The following is a 16,584-nucleotide window of genomic DNA, read 5'->3' as shown; positions in this document are numbered from 1 at the left end:
ACACACTGTTTTATTGTGTTTTTTTATATTATTTTTATTACTCTTTAATGTATAATATTTTACGGTTTCGATATTTGTAAATATGTGAGGAACATGTATACCAACTTTTTAATATAGTAGTTTTATTCTAAGAGTACATTGTATTCACATATAATTATTTAACAAATGTAAACAAAATATTGTAAACCTATTTTAAAAGAGTAAGTGTGGAGTTTCTTGCCCATTCTTCTCCACACGAAACTACCTTTTGGAAGGGGCAACTAGAATCTTCTTTCTATTTTGTTTGACGTACAAAAGTGCCATTTTACGTGGTCTAATTGAAATAAATGATTTGACTTTGATTTTGTAAATTTTTATCTATATAAACCTCAGAGTTCAAGTCATAACATTTTAAGTAACAAAAAAAATAGGGGTTGATCGTAGAGGGGTGGAAATTAAGGGTTGTATATCGAATAATAATACGTTAAATTGTAAGCAGTACGCTGAGGTTCACAATCTTTCGACAGTTTATAATCTCGCGAGACATATTACAATCTAACGGTGTTTACAATTTTACGGTGACATATATAAACGATAGCACAAGGCACCAAGCCTTCAATAGACTCTGGGGAAAAAATCTTTCAAATTCCGAGTAAACACTAGTAAATTACGTTTCTTTTTAGGAATCTATTTGGTTTCATAATAAATTATTTTATAAAATAAATTGGGGCCTTTACTCCATTGTTGCCCCGAGGCCTTTAAATCCTGTTCTGGGGCAAGGAAGTCGAAAACTAAATTTGTATGAAAATCTGTCGACATGAACTGTCAGTTTCATACAAATTTAGTTTTCGACTTTCTACATACACTACTAGATACAATGTTCCTTATCTAACACTTAAACTAGGCTCAAGTATGCTAATTGTTATCTATAATGCTAAAGCATAACAGTTAAAATATAATACAAATATTATAATATATAATAATTAAAATATATACCTATGCAGATATACTACCAATGGACTTTATTTATTTGTGCGCATTTAACATTCGCTCGAACGGCGAAGGAAAACATCGTGAGGAAACCGACATGTCTTAGACCCAAAAAGTCGACTGATCACCTACTTGCCTATTAGATTTAAAAATGATCATAAAACAGATTCAGAAATCTGAGGCCCAGATCTAAAGAGGTTGTATTGCCACTTGTTTATTACTTATATTTAATAGGAGATTTGTATGTTTGTAACGAATCAACTCGAAATCTATTACAATTCTGGACACTATTTAAATTCTACATTGTCTCTGAGTAACACAGCCGTGCGACAGGCCGCTTATCATAATTAACTAATTCCCCAGTTTCATTTTTTTATATTGGACAATTCACACCAATTGACCTAGTCCCATGCTAAGCTGGTGAAGCTTGTGTTATGGGTACTAGGCAACGGATATACATACATATTATAGATAGATAGATATATAAATACATGTTTAAACACCCAAGACCTAAGCACAACACCAAATGCTCATCACATCGATGTTCGTCTCAGCCGCTAATCGAACCCGGGACCCATGGATTCGCAGTCAGGGGTACTAACCACTAGACCAATGAGCTGTCGAATATTAATACCATTACATAAATATATTTTTTTAATAACTCTAGATACACGAAAATTATATTAATTTTTATAGATGTCGGTTACAAAAACGACTCTTTAATCTAATAAGATAGTCTGGTTGATCAATAAATAAACCATCGATTCCAGTCGCTAGATATGCTTCCAATTCTCCATCCAAATTACCCAGAGCACTGTCAGCAGGATCTTCGCTTCTAAACTCCACTGGTAGATAAGCGTTTTCAGCTCGAAAAGTGTAGGGATGAACTTTCAGTCCCACGTCATGTGCATCAATAACAAGAGATGTGGGAGTGCCAAGTCTATTCCTGAAATCGCGAGGAATTATGTGGTTTTTATGGGGTCCAATCGCATGTGCGTATGTTGCAATATCTTTGAGGCCTTCTGGTGATATCATGCTAGCTTTATCCTGTACTGAAACTCGTCCAATTAATTGCAGCAATCGCAGATCTGTTATATTCTTCAATATTCTCAAGCTGTTGGCTTCAAACGATTGTATGTATACCGGCGCAAGAGGTCCAATGTAGCCGTTTCTGTGAAAAATATCTACCACTGCTTGTTCCATTGGTAATCCTATAGATCGAAAATAGGCTCCACTCTTCAGTTCTGGATATATACCAATAGTGCGATTCTGACTGATCTCTAATCCTTTTACTAGATCTATGATTTCCTGAAATGTCGGAACTTCCATTGAACCATCCATTCGAGTATTTCCCGGTCGGATTAGAGGTATTGGTTCAATGGTCCTAAGTGTTTTGATTTCTGCAAGCGTAAAATCTTCAGTAAACCATCCTAATGAAATGTTAACTCCTAGAACAGACATTGAGCGGTACCGATCAGCAAACTCTGGTCGGTGAGTAATGTCTGTAGTTTTTTCTAACTGGTTTTCGTGTCTTGCAATCAAATGGCCGTCTTTGGTCATAACGAGATCCGGTTCCACATAATCCGCGCCTTGTGTAACAGCGAGCGCATATGAGCCTAATGTGTGTTCGGTAACGTAGCCGCTTGAACCACGGTGAGCCACCACGACTGGTTCGCAGTCATCGGGTCCCGGTCGTTGACCATAGGTTGCGAAAACTTCAGTAGTGAAAAGCACAACAAAATACACTATTGCTACAGAAAATGTAGCCATCATTGAAATTGGGAACTTACTTTGCACTAGGCTCTTTCCAGTGTTATGAAAAATTGATTTGTGTTTGATACAATTACGACTGATTGTAATTTTAACGATAATTTATTTTTTATATTTGCCTTAATCATGATTAATTATTAGATAAAGATATTAAAACCATACAGTACATTGATCACGCTCTCTTTTATTTTAATAATCATGCACAAAATTATATTATTAAACATGAATTCTGTATACAATATCACGAGATCAGGTCAAGGTGGAACCTTGCCTTAACCAAATATGTGCCAATGTCGTCTAGCATTTACCTCGTAATCCGACGGGCACATCCGGTTGGTCTGAGAACATACCATCAATGCCGGCTTCAAGGTAAGCTCTCAACTCACCGGCCAAGTTTCCCCTGGCAGAAGGTGCTGGATCAGTGCTTTGAAATTCCTTCGGTAAGAAAGAATTTTCCGCTCTAAAAGTGTATGGGTGAACTTTTAACCCGGCTGCATGAGCATCTTTCACAAACGTAGTGGCTTCTCCAAGTGTATTATCATCATTCCTAGGTATAACGTATGATTTATCTGGTCCAACAGCGTATGCATATTTGGCAACTTCTACTAGCCCTTCTGGTGTAGACATGTTTCCATATGTAAGATTAGTGCCAAGAATTACTTGATCAGCTGGTTGAGAGCTTTTATCACTTTCGAATAGTTGTAATAAGCGCAGATTTGTAATTTTCTTTAGCTCCTTTAGATTGCCTACTTCAAACGACTGGATATAGGCGGGAGAATCCTGGCTTGTATAACCATTACTGTGGAATGTATCTACTACTAATTGTTCCATCGCCAAACCAAGATTCTTGAAATGACTGCCATGTTTAATCTCAGGATATATACCGACGGATCGTTTTTGTGAGATTTCTATGCTTTTAACTAAATCAATGATTTCCTGGAATGTAGGAACTTCGAATACGCCATCCATGCGCGCATTGCCGGGCCTTATATCTGGAATTCGTTCGATAGCCCTAAGTGTTTTGATTTCTGCAAGTGTAAAGTCTTCAGTAAACCAACCACTTATTTCTGCACCGTCTACAGTTTGAGTTTTATGTCTGTTAGCGAATTCTGGATGTTGTGCCACGTTTGTCGTCAATCCAAGTTCGTTATCGTGTCTCGCGATAAGGGCTCCGTCTTTTGTCATGACTAAATCGGGTTCAACGTAGTCTGCGCCCATTGTAATGGCTAGTGCATATGAACCAAGGGTATGTTCTGGTATATACCCACTGGCACCTCTATGTGCTATGACAGTTGGCAAACATTTGTCGGGATCATTGCTTGATGATGTCCTCGCTATGATAGCCGCAGACGTAGAGACTATAGTTAGTCCTCCAATTATTAATAGAATCCATCCTGTACGCGCGTTTAATTTTATAGTCTTCTGAAAAAAGAAACAAGGCAAATTATAATCTTTCAACTGTATAAAGCTAAGCGTGCGATTCTCAAGGTCTTTAAAACCCGCTTTAAATGCATATGGTCAGGAAACCGGTACATTTTAAATTCAATTCAACTTTTTATTTTTTTATGTTACAGTAGGCAAACGAGCAGGGTCAATTAAGTACCACCACCGCAACTGCAACGCCAAGAACTAGCGGGTATGCTGCAGACCTATTAGGGAATGGTACGCTCTTTTCTTGAACGAGCCTGGCACATGATATAATGGTTGTAGCTCCTTCAAAACATTTTGTAAAAATTGGCGATTGTGACGTAGAGTTTATTGTCAGTTCTCGTCCGTTCAACGCCCTATGTGTTATCTACATGAATAAATGTTATTTTGTTTCTATTTATCAGTTCTAAACTAAAACACCCTACATGAGATATTACTAAGTAGAAAGAAAAATGCCACAAGCAAACATTAAAAATTAAAACTAAATATACACTTAATTAAGAAAGTAATACACAAAACGACAGTAGGAAGTTTGTTGTGAAATATATCAATATTTTTAACCAATATAAAAAGGCATGAAATATATATCAGAATGAACCTAGTAGACTAAAATTACGATGGCTGATGGCGACGTAAAAAAAATATTTTTTTTTAAATGAGAAATAAAGTTCTTTCAACATTATTTTGAGGGCTGATTACAATGAAATAGTATATAGAAATAGTAAAGTCTTACCGGACTTCAAACAAAAAATAATTGTATTTTAATAACGCTCTTATGTTGTGTTGTGTAACGACAGACTGACATACTTTTATGTTAACCCGTTTGAATACTTAAGAGAAAGTACCAAAGATATATGTTTTTATATCCAAATATATCGGATATATTCGGTACGTTTTGCTGGTAATTTTTTCTACTAAACAAAAATTTCTGGTATTTTTTTTTTGAAACACTTATGTTTACTTCAATTTTAGATAAAAAAGTTTATAGTAGTAGTTTTATAGTAGTAGATTTAGTACTATATATGATGTGGTAAATTGTTATATATAAACAAGTATTATTCGCAATTTTAACGAGTCTTATCAATAATACATTGTTACACGTTTTTTTACGTAGAATTTTAATTATGATAAACGTTTATAGAGACATCGTGACGTTAATTTGCAAGAGTTTAACTATACAATTTTTATTATTATTCGTTCTTTTTCCTGTCACAAAACAGTCTGTGTTTGCTCTCGTAAATATAAATAGGAAAACCTATGCGCATAATATAATTGTGTTACTAATAACTTGAATTTACTCACCATTTCAGTTGCAACATCCGATCTTTTTGGCATTTACTATCGCACTATCAAATACTTAAACTGTCAATTCGGTTATTTACAGACGCAAACAAAAGTATTTTGACAGACGACTGTTAAAAGCAAGTGAACAATGGCGACTCAACGAGGAAAAAGGCCAACTAAGTTAACTCTGTTGAAAGAATTTGCGTAATAATGTTCAGATAATTCTTAATGTCATTATTAACTCGTGTTTTATCAATACATTTCCTTTTTTATCTAGTTTGGTTTATAAATTATTATTTTTTATTAATGTTACCTTTTTAAAGGCCGGCAACGCACTCGCGAGCTCTCTGGTATTAAGTGTCCATGGGCGTCGGTTTCACATAGCTTCAAGTGAGCCCGTGCCCGTTTGCCCCCTGTTCTATAAAAACAAATACCTTAGATTTCATTAATTATAAGTTTCGCTTGCTCTTCTACTACTATTATTTTTTTAATGTTTTTTTTATTTTTTGCTTAGTATTATTTATTAATATTATTAATTCTGGTGCGAAAAATTTAAATAAACAATGTCTTGCTTCGGCTGAAAGTTGTTTGTAACATTTTAAATCAATGGGAATTCATTTCATATCGAGAAAATAAAGAGCAAAGGAGACAATTTTACTATTAAATACTTCCCTTTGAACGTGCAGTGGTAGTGTTCGTTTAAAACTACTTTCTATACAAAATCGGGCAACATTTGATGCTGGGAACGGAAAAATTCAATTGAACAATATTTTTCGACTTCGCCATGCCGGACCATAATATTTCGTGGATATTTCCGACTTTCAAAAAAGTAAAATTTCGAAATAAAAAAACCGTAAATACTAGTTTATACTCTGTATATGAATGTCCTATCAATAAAAGTAATAGGTTATAAAATTACTAGTGTTTAATGTTAGAAATTAATCATAATCAGATGATTAACATTATTTTCTTTACCTTTTGCTTTAGCTTTAGCGTTAATTCAACATCTTTTCTATTAAAATATAATTCTGGCAAATGTGAAAAATTGTAAAAGGAAAAAATCATGATAAATTCAACGCTTGTCTATAAGCGCCATATTGTCTTAATTTGAATTAAGAATAATCTCCGGGAACAGATTAACCGCGCATATAGTGAGGGGTACCGGGTTCGATTCCCGGTTCGAGGGCAAGTTTTAATTTAATTTAAAAATTTGTTCTCGGCCTTTGGGAGGGTTGTGCGGTACCGGGCGAGTGCCTTAACCGTACATGGAGGACATGGTCGAATTTACATTTTTTAAAGGCAAAAAGCACGAATTTTAAAAATCTTATACTTGACGCTGGCTAATGCACAAACCGTGCCAGAGCCCTAAAAAAGAGCCGCGCATATTTTCCTTGTTTTTTAATTTGAATTTGAAATAAAATAATGCTAAAATAAAAAGCATTTACCGAACAACTGTACAATTCTTTATTTAACACGCAAGATAATATTATCTATGCTTAACTTGACATTTACAATTTTATGGTTGATAAGTGATCGCTGTGTGACTCAATCTGCGGTGTCTACGTGATAGAGAATATATAGAAAATGAAATAGTTTTGCCCTTGACGAAACTAGGGATTGATTAATACTACGCTGAGCTACTAGGTTTTATTTTCATTATGAAATTAAAAGTTAATAATAACAAAATTTACACAAGACTTCATTACTTACACTGCTAACTTTTACTAATATTATTATTATTTTCTAGCAAGTATTATTACAATCCTTTTCTTTCTTTTTTGTAGCGTCTGAGGCGCAAACTAGCTGCTGTGGTCTCTGGCAGAATGACCAGCGCTGTGGAACATTCTGCTCCTCAGCATAATGCTCAGCCAGGGCCAATTACAACCACAATAACACACATTACACATTTGAAACGAACCGAATGGGAAAAGGTTTTTTTTTATATCTCTCATTATATTTTATATTTTATTTTTTCTTTGATTATTAGTAATTAATGTTATGTCTAAATAATGATTCGTTTTGTAGAGAAAATAATGCTTTTTGAAATCAATAAAACGTAGTCATAGAAAGTATATATTTGAAATGATATAAATCACAATATATCTCCGCCCTGTCCTTCAAGCGACTGACAACCAACCGCGACGACCAAAACGAGGTCCGAGTTTCGCAGAAGTCGCCCTAACGCTAGTCACGGGAAAAAGCCCATTCTGAGTTGAGAGCTGTCAAGGACCTTCAGGCTCTTGCGAAATTCCTTAAAAAAAATCACAATATAAAGTGTTCTCTTTAAAATAAATATAATGTTCTGAAATTTTAGCATGACATAATTTCTTTTTTTTTGTTTTTTTTTTCTAGTAGACTTGTGAAAAAGAGAATGAAAAATTATTTTTTTTGTCTTTGTTTTGTTTCTCATTTCTCAACCATTCAATCACAATGTGCCACGCTATTATTGTATCTCAGTTCGTATGATAGATTTCGTAATTTATTTATGGTTTAAAAAAATGTTATGTGGTGAAACACAAATTGGTGACAATTTTGAATCTCTCCGTCCACCGAGGCGTCGAAACTAAATTAACTATTTGAATTAATTATCATTTTTTAAATTAAATCATAATAATATAAATTATATTTTACAAAAACTAGCTGACCCGGCAAACGTTTGTTTTGCCATACATTATTTCTAGGAAACATATTTTAGTTCAATAAAAAATAAAAATACCTATCTACCATGATAAAAAATAGAGGTTGATCGTAGAGGGGTGACAATTAGAGATTGTATGTATTTTTGTATGATGTACCATAAAAAATTGTCTAAAAATACATTTTTGTGTAGACCCCCCATATCACTTTGGGGGTTGAAAGATAGGTAGTAAAAAATTTTATAAGAATCGGAATAATTCATGGGAACGAACATTGTGACACGAGAATTTTATATATATAGAGATAATCCCTTTGTATTTTCGCATATGTTAGCAAATTATCATAGATTAGTTTAATTTGTGGTTTTGATAATGTAAATAAGTATTATGATAGCTATTATCTGTAGGTGTGTCGGAATTTTATTATTATCGCCGAGAGTAGGCAAGAGACCTACCTACCTACCTACCTAGAGAGTACTGGCAAGGGCCGTGCGATTAGCGTCCAGCGTACAAAGTAAACATTTCTTTGTACGGACTCACTTCAGAAGGAATAACTATTTACCACCACAACTAAGGTATAAAACCCTACTTTCGGTTCTTAACTCTCCTGAAGATAATGACGCTCTTGCGAGCCTTCTGATAATGTGAGTGTCCATGGGCGGCGATATCACTTAACATCAGGTGAGCCGTCTACCCGTTTGCCCCCATATCTATATAAAAAACTACACAGCATTATTTAATTTAAAGTCCTTAACAACATTTTATAATATTTGTTACACATATATAATATTTGTTTTAAAGTTGTATGTATAAATGAAGCACAAATATCTGGTCACCCACACAGGGATGTTCCTAATGGGGGGTAGCGTCTGTATGACCAGACCATATTTAGCCTACCTTTTTAGTAGCTACATACCAACATATGAAATATTTGCATTAGATGGTATAGTAAAAAATCTCCATAAAAGCTTTCCTCAGAGTTAAAAAAAAAAAAAAATATTCGAATTGGTCCAGCTGTCTTCGAGTTGTGCCTAGCAACATATGTATTTACGACGTATTTTTATTTATATAAAAACTAGTAGACTCGACCAAGCGTTGCTGTGGCTAAGGTTTTTGTTACAGATGTTAAATAGTATCTTATGTGAAACGTTGGTACTTTCAACACAGCGCGGCGCCATCTGTTAGAATTGTGATTTGTGACTGTCAAATAATAACAGACAAATAATTAGCAATAAATTAAAATTGCGACTATAATTTGAGATTTAAACTATCCTATCTCTCAAGTTGGATCGAACTGCACATGGTGTGCAAATTTGATTGATATCGGTTCGGTAGTTTAGGAGACCATTGAGGACAAACATTGTGACACGAGATTTATATATATTAAGATTAAATAATAGTAATTAAGAGAGCCTGCTAAAAATTGCATAGCAAAATGACATGGAAGTGTTCTTTAAATCTTACAGGCGTTTAAAAAATAGCAGACTGTCCATGCGAGTCACCTAACAATTAACATCAGAGCCTTCCAATTGTTCTACTTGTTATAAAAAATATCACCTGCCACTGCAAGAAACATCAATTTGACAGTAAGGCGAAATAAAAAATAAATACTTTCTATTTATTTATTTATTAAAATACACCACAGCTGTTTTATTTTCGGTATTTGCGTCGCCAATGTTGTGTGTTTTTTACATAAAAATTATCACTAAAACGCGCGCCAAATACTATTGAATCATAGGGTAATTTAAAACGATTACGACTGGTATTACTCTTAAATAAACGCTTTTATTAAAACTGAACATCCCTTGACAAACACTGCCCCCTGTTGACACACGGATTTGATTTGCTAGGGTTACCGCATCCGAGAATTAAATTTTTTCTTTAATATATCTGAATTTCGTTAAAAAGAACTTAAATATAGTAGTATATATTAAGTACCTTTTTTGATTTTTCGCTGTAAACATACAGAATTCTAAATAGATTTTAAGTTTAAAGCCATTAAATATATATTAATAATGTAGAATATAGTGTATGTTCATCACATTCTGCCAGATATGAAAATCATCTGATGTTAAGTGATACTGTCGCCCATAGATACTTTCAGAGCCTGAGGGCTCGCAAGTGCGTTGCCGGCCTTTTAACAATTGGTACGCTCTTTTCTTGAAGGACCTTAAATCGAATTGGTCCAGAAATACTTCAGTGGGCAGCTGGTTGTGGTCAGGTGATACGGGTGGAATTATGTATTCTGCCTCTACGTCCGATAAAGAAACTTTGATGTAGGTATTAATCCGAACAACTTAGTAAAACAGTTTTAAATTTATGCCTGTGGCAACCCTAAATCTTCCCTATATCCCTTGCAAAGTTCGTTTGTTTTTTCCACCTTCCCTCGCGTCCTATAATCCCAGTAGATGAAATTAAGTTCGTCGTTAATCATTATCGTAAGCTTCGAATACGGAATTAGACATTGATTATGGCAAGGGTGAATTTAGACTTTATTAGCTCCACAGATTTAGTTTATAAAGATTTCATTATTTTTTGGCAAAGGGGGAAGATACAGATTAACGTCTACATTCTTAAATAAAAATAGGCTTTATCCAAGTTATATCACATAATATGGTGCGTAGATGTATGTAAGTAAGGACCTCCTTATATATTATGAAATTGACCTTCTGTCGTTCTAGCCACTTTGACCTCAAATATCTTCTCTTTGGGTAGGAATTCCAACTTCAATTTTTCTCGGAAAAAGTTAATTTTCGCTTATAGCTGTATAAACTTGTGAGCGTTTGGTGGACTAGTGCCTGATGATTACGGCAGATGTCAGCAACTGCAAACCATGATTGAAAAGCTAGCTGTTATACAATTAAGGCTGGTCAATCTCTCTAGGCCACTACTGCTTTACGACAATGCTAGACACACTGCACAACAGACTGCTACCAAATTAGAGGAGCTTTAATTGGAATGTCTAAGACCTCCACCATACTCCTCGGACCTTGCTCCAACAGATTACCATTTTTCTCAAAATTTTGATAACTATTGCAAGGTAAAAAATTCAACTCTGATTGGGCAGTCGAAAACGCCTTCAAAGATTTTATTGTTTCCCGTCCGAATGTTTTTTTTAGTAAAGTGCATAAATAGTAACGGATTGAATATACTCTATTTAAAAATTCAACTTTTTGTTCCTCCTATACAAAACGCCAATTTCATGTGTAAGGACCCAGTATTATCTATGTTTTATAATTATTATTTATTTATTTTGTAAATATATTTCATATTTACAATCAAGTATACCTTATTTACAATTTATTAACCTACAAAGTAATAGTAAAAATTGTTAAAAGGAAATCAAAACAAATTTAAAAAGTTTGGTCCCAGTGGCAGTGTACCTTTAACGTTGAGCCAGGAATGTACCAGCTCTGGGGTCACCGGTACTTTCTACTAGGCGCCAACTTAAATCTTTAATAAGTGCCTGTGCACGTGAACCCCACGGCCCAAGAGTCTCTACTCCAAAGGGTACAAAATCTAAGTTGGAGGAAAGACTCTTATATTTGGGCATCACAGGTTAAGAATCTATGGATTATTTCAAACTCAAACTCAAAATATCTTTATTCAAGTGGGTAACCAAGTACACTTTTGAATTGTCAAGTTAAATTAATTGTAAATTTACATTTACTACCAGTTCGCAAGTCAAGGGCGTAGAGCGGGTAAGAAGAACTGGCAAGAAACTTTCCGCCACTCTTTTTAATCGCTAAGTATTGTCATACAAATTGTTTGAACTGGAGCAAGTCAATCCCAAGGATTAGGATCATTTAAGTATTCCTCAAATTTATAAAACGCTTTATTGATTAATTGCCGTTTAACGAGGGCTTTGAATTTATTTAGTGATAATACTCTAATTTCGCTTGGGAGTTTGTTCTAAAAACGAATACAATTTCCATATAAGGAGTGGTTTAATAATACATGGGTAAGAGCTATATATGTGAATACATTTAAAGAAACTTGCCTGTATCTACTGAGGGATCCAACACGGCTGTAGGTGCCTGCATGTTGCAACACGATGTATTAAAAAAATTGTTACACCATATCAAACTATTTAATCACCTTCCCAGAAGTTATAGATCACTACCGTGTTCACTTTCAAAGGGAAGGTGATACGATTTTTAAAGGCAAGGACTATTTAGACCATACGTTTTAAGAACAATTATAAATAACTGAACTGTATTGATAATAATAATAAGATTTTTTTTTTTTAAGACAATTCACACCAATTGATCAATAGTTGCTAAGCTGGTGAAGCTTGTGTTATGGGTACTAGGCAACGGATACACATACATATTATAGATATATATACATATAAATACATATTTAAACACCCAAGACCTAAGAACAACACCAAATGCTCATCACATCGATGTTCGCCTTAGCCGGGGATCGAACCCGGGACCCATGGATTCGCAGTCAGGGGTACTAACCACTAGACCAATGAGTCGTTATTGGCCAGAATAATAGCCTTTAATTCAGATAAATTTAAATACGTTTCTATTTAAGTTTTCTTTTAGTGTGCTGCTATTTCTTTAATGTGGTCTATCCACCTTCTGCTTACCTTCCACGTTCAATTAACTACCAAGTTATTATGACATAATAATTAATATGATATTTGCATGCGTATTATATGGCTGATTGTGCGTTTTTTTTATAATTAAATAATCTGATTGTACTATCGTTGCAAATGAACGAGTTAACACAAGACTGTTACTAGAATTTAAGTTCTGTTTATTATATTATGGTCCCTTAATGTACATGCCCTTTGGGAGATATCCCCACGGGCTGTAATCGTGTTAAGTGTTGTAAACAAATAAATTGTGGTATTGTAATTGTTTTAAAGCTCCCTCGTGTCTAAACAAATTATTTAATTATTGTTCTATTAAAGTGTTATATTTGGCTTGTGTTTTGCGTTTTGTTTTTATGTGCTTCTCCTACTTCTGATAGATATTAAACGGAATCGAAGCCATTTTAATCGAATATATAAAAATCTCGTGTCACAGTTTTCGTTGCCATACTCCTCCGAAACGGCTTGACCGATTTTGATGAAATTTTTTGTGCTTATCCGGTATCTATGAGAATCGGCCAACATCTATTTTCATCCCCCTAAATGTTAGGGGTAGTCCACCCCTAATTTTTTATTTGATTTTTTAGACAAAATTTTTAATTTCTATTTTTTTATGATACAACATACAAAAATATATACAATCCTCAATTTTCACCCTTCTACGATCAACCCCTATTTTTTATTATAAATGATATACATGGCAAAACGACGTTTGCCCGGTCAGCTAGTATAAGTATAAAAACATAATATATTTTGATGCTACTTGTGTGAACACGCTAGCCTCACCTCCCTTCGGACAAGCGATAGCCGGGGCGGCCGCAGAGCAGGCGGAAAATAATAAACGGATCAACTATAAGTCTTTCCTCCAACTTTGATTTTGTTCCTTTTGGAGTAGATACTGTTGAACCCCACTCAAGTGCATAACTAAAGTTGGTGCCTGATGGATAGTACCGGTGACCCCAGAGCTGGTGCTTTCCTCAACGAATGATTAACGCAATACTGCTGCTGCCAGCATTAAAGGTAGTATTCGCATCGTCCAAGTAAGACCTGGAGCTACAAACACCAGTAGACCGTAACGAACTACAGGATATCTTAACAAAGCACATACTGAACCTAGAACGGTTCTGTGACAAAATTATTAGTAAAGGCAAGAAAAAATTAAAGAACGGGTCCCGCAAGCAATTGCGCCCCGGCTCGCCCATGAATATTTTAAATAATAATATTACCGGTGGAGCCGAGGCGTAACTCGAATGAGTATGATTTTATTTTACTTTATTTTTAGGAAAAAGTCCCTGGATTCTATGGCAGAGGAGTAGGTCGGAAAAAATAATAATTAAAAATAAAACACCATCATACAACACAGTCGAATGTATTACTTAGAAGTTTAGAGTAATTTTAAATTAACAAATAAATAATATATTATTAAATTATTATTAAATTAAATAATATATGTAAAGGGAATAAATTTTTAGTATAAAAGTTTTAGCTTTATTAGATTAACACTTAAGTAATAAAACATACACAGACACACACCCACACACATACACATAATTTACGCATACACACATACCCCATGTGGTTTCCTTATATGCGTATTCCTATAAGTATTGCAATAATGATTGTTTATTCTCACTAGATTTTTCTCTACTATATATTGTATTGTATAAGACCTTCTGTCGATCCGAAGTGGTGGAGGCCTGATGACCTGTAACACAGGTACTCCTTGAGCAGGCATCAGTCTCACACAAACTAGCTTTTTCCCTAAACAGAAGTAAGATAATTAATTATTTATAATAGTATATAACTGTCACTTGTTTATGTCCTAAGTTTTTGTGAGAAATAAATAAAGATTATATTATTATTATATTATATACAATCAAGTATACAGTATTTACAATTTTCTTAACCTAAAAATGTATAAATAATCATTGTTTTTCCCTTTTGTCAATGTTAGAACCTTTATGTAAATATTATGTTCCTATTCCATCTTCGGTGTTTAGTGTAATTGTTTGTCATACATAAATTTTGTTAATAAATAAATTATTATTACTATATGAGTATTTGTGTGACGTGAGGCGAGCTAATTTGTAGTTGCATGTGTGATATGACCCATATTCCCCTGTTGTATGTTACGCTAACCGTAACAAGACACCGTTGGTTGGAATCATTCTTATCAAGACACATTGGTACGTTAAATTTAGTAATGTCTTTCCACCACAGTACTCAGAAAAAAGGAAAACAAAAGTTCGTGCGCAAGTTCATTCTAGATTTTTATCTGTGAAATGTTTAGATTGTCACATAGTCGATGGTTTACTCTTGATGTAATCTATGGTTATTATTCACTGATAGTAGAACAAAATCGAAAATAGTTTTTATCTGTGATAAAATTATCCGATTATAGGTAGTCTGCTTAAAGAAAAAAATTTGTACAGTTATCCGATTTCTGGCATTGTTTTTGGCAAATGCAAATTATAGTGCTTTTCATGAAAGAAGTCCCGCGGCGATTTTTGGAACTAAATTTGACAGTTCGGCAATGTTGTCATTCGTCGATGTTATCAAGTTCGTTTGTTGTGGTAGATTTTTGTGAATTTTTAACTAGCTTAGTGCATTTTAAAGATTGATTACAATGCCAAAAGTTGTAAAAAGTTCGGCCGAGAAATGATATTAAAGGTGAAAGAGTTCTGTGAAGCGGAACATAAGAATCAAGGTGTTTTAATACCACTAAACAATGTTCGGAAGAGAGTTGCCGCCATAACAGGTACTTTTTAGAGTTGCCATTTAATAATTTATTGCTGTATTGATGGGACTTTTATGATATAAATTAGTTTTTGCGACAAAATTGAACAAATACATAACGTGATGAAACTAGGTAAGTGAAATTAAAATACATATTACATAAGCATTATAAACTTAAAGTTATTATTATTTTTAATTGTTCATAATTTAATTGCAGGTGTGTCAGAGAAAACTGTAACAAGAATTACAAACGAAGGTATAACAGCGGCGTGTACTTCGAAAAAAATTGTAAGCCAACAATTATGCAATAAAACTCTGTATTAAAAATTGTATTGCTTTTGTTTAGCCTATTTTCTCATCTTTTCCCTTTAAGTAGGTAGAACACCGCTAATATAAGTAATTAAAAATATACTTTTTACATAACAGAAATATTGTTTCATCGAAGTATGCATAAAATAATATTATTTGATAAATTACATCTCCTAAATGTAAATAAAATAGGTAAATTTCTTACTCATACATGGCAACATTACGTCATGCGATTGCAGCGCCGCGTCTGGGGGACTTCTTTCATGAAAAGGACTATATAGTGCTTTTCATGAAAGAAGTCCCGCGGTGATTATTGGAACTAAATTTGACAGGTCGGCAATGTTGTCATTCGTCGATGTTATCAAGTTCGTTTGTTGTGGTAGATTTTTGTGAATTTTTAAGTAGTTTAGTGCATTTTAAAGATTGATTACAATGCCAAAAGTTGTAAAAAGTTCGGCTCGAGAAATGATATTAAAGGTGAAAGAGTTCTGTGAAGCGGAACATAAGAATCAAGGTGTTTTAATACCACTAAACAATGTTCGGAAGAGAGTTGCCGCCATAACAGGTACTTTTTAGAGTTGCCATTTAATAATTTTTTGCTGTATTGATGGGACTTTTATGATATAAATTCGTTTTTGCGACAAAATTTAACAAATACTTAACGTGATGAAACTAGGTAACTGAAATTAAAACATATATTGCATATTACATAAGGATATAAACTTAAAGTTATTATTATTTTTAATTGTTCATAATTTAATTGCAGGTGTGTCAGAGAAAACTGTAACAAGAATTACAAACGAAGGTATTGCAACAACAGCGGCGTGTACTTCGAAAAAAATTGTA

General features: G+C 33.9%; 2 protein-coding genes across 3 annotated transcripts; both read right to left on the bottom strand.

The window, feature by feature from the left end:
* Nucleotides 1-1,605: 1,605 nt before the first annotated feature.
* On the bottom strand, nt 1,606-2,768 carry LOC125061828 (glycerophosphodiester phosphodiesterase GDPD6-like). Its single transcript, XM_047667442.1, has one exon. The coding sequence runs from the start codon at nt 2,740-2,742 to the stop codon at nt 1,660-1,662; it is 1,083 nt and encodes a 360-aa protein (XP_047523398.1). The 5' UTR covers nt 2,743-2,768; the 3' UTR covers nt 1,606-1,659.
* A 135-nt stretch (nt 2,769-2,903) lies between these two features.
* On the bottom strand, nt 2,904-5,624 carry LOC125061827 (glycerophosphodiester phosphodiesterase GDPD6-like). 2 transcript variants are annotated; one of them, XM_047667439.1, is made up of 2 exons: nt 5,470-5,624; nt 2,904-4,161 (listed from the first exon to the last, which is right to left on the bottom strand). In XM_047667439.1, exons 1-2 carry the CDS (start codon nt 5,500-5,502, stop codon nt 3,037-3,039), a joined length of 1,158 nt encoding a protein of 385 aa, XP_047523395.1. In that variant the 5' UTR covers nt 5,503-5,624; the 3' UTR covers nt 2,904-3,036. The 2 variants fall into 2 exon arrangements, with proteins under 2 accessions (XP_047523395.1, XP_047523397.1); XM_047667441.1 differs by having other exon boundaries at nt 2,904-4,158; nt 5,470-5,622.
* Between the last annotated feature and the right edge of the window lie 10,960 nt (nt 5,625-16,584).

This window comes from Pieris napi, chromosome 24 (assembly GCF_905475465.1).
Source record: "Pieris napi chromosome 24, ilPieNapi1.2, whole genome shotgun sequence".
NCBI lineage: Eukaryota > Metazoa > Arthropoda > Insecta > Lepidoptera > Pieridae > Pieris > Pieris napi.
Note: the sequence above shows the minus strand (reverse complement) of the source record. Positions and strands in the feature narration are given on the sequence as shown.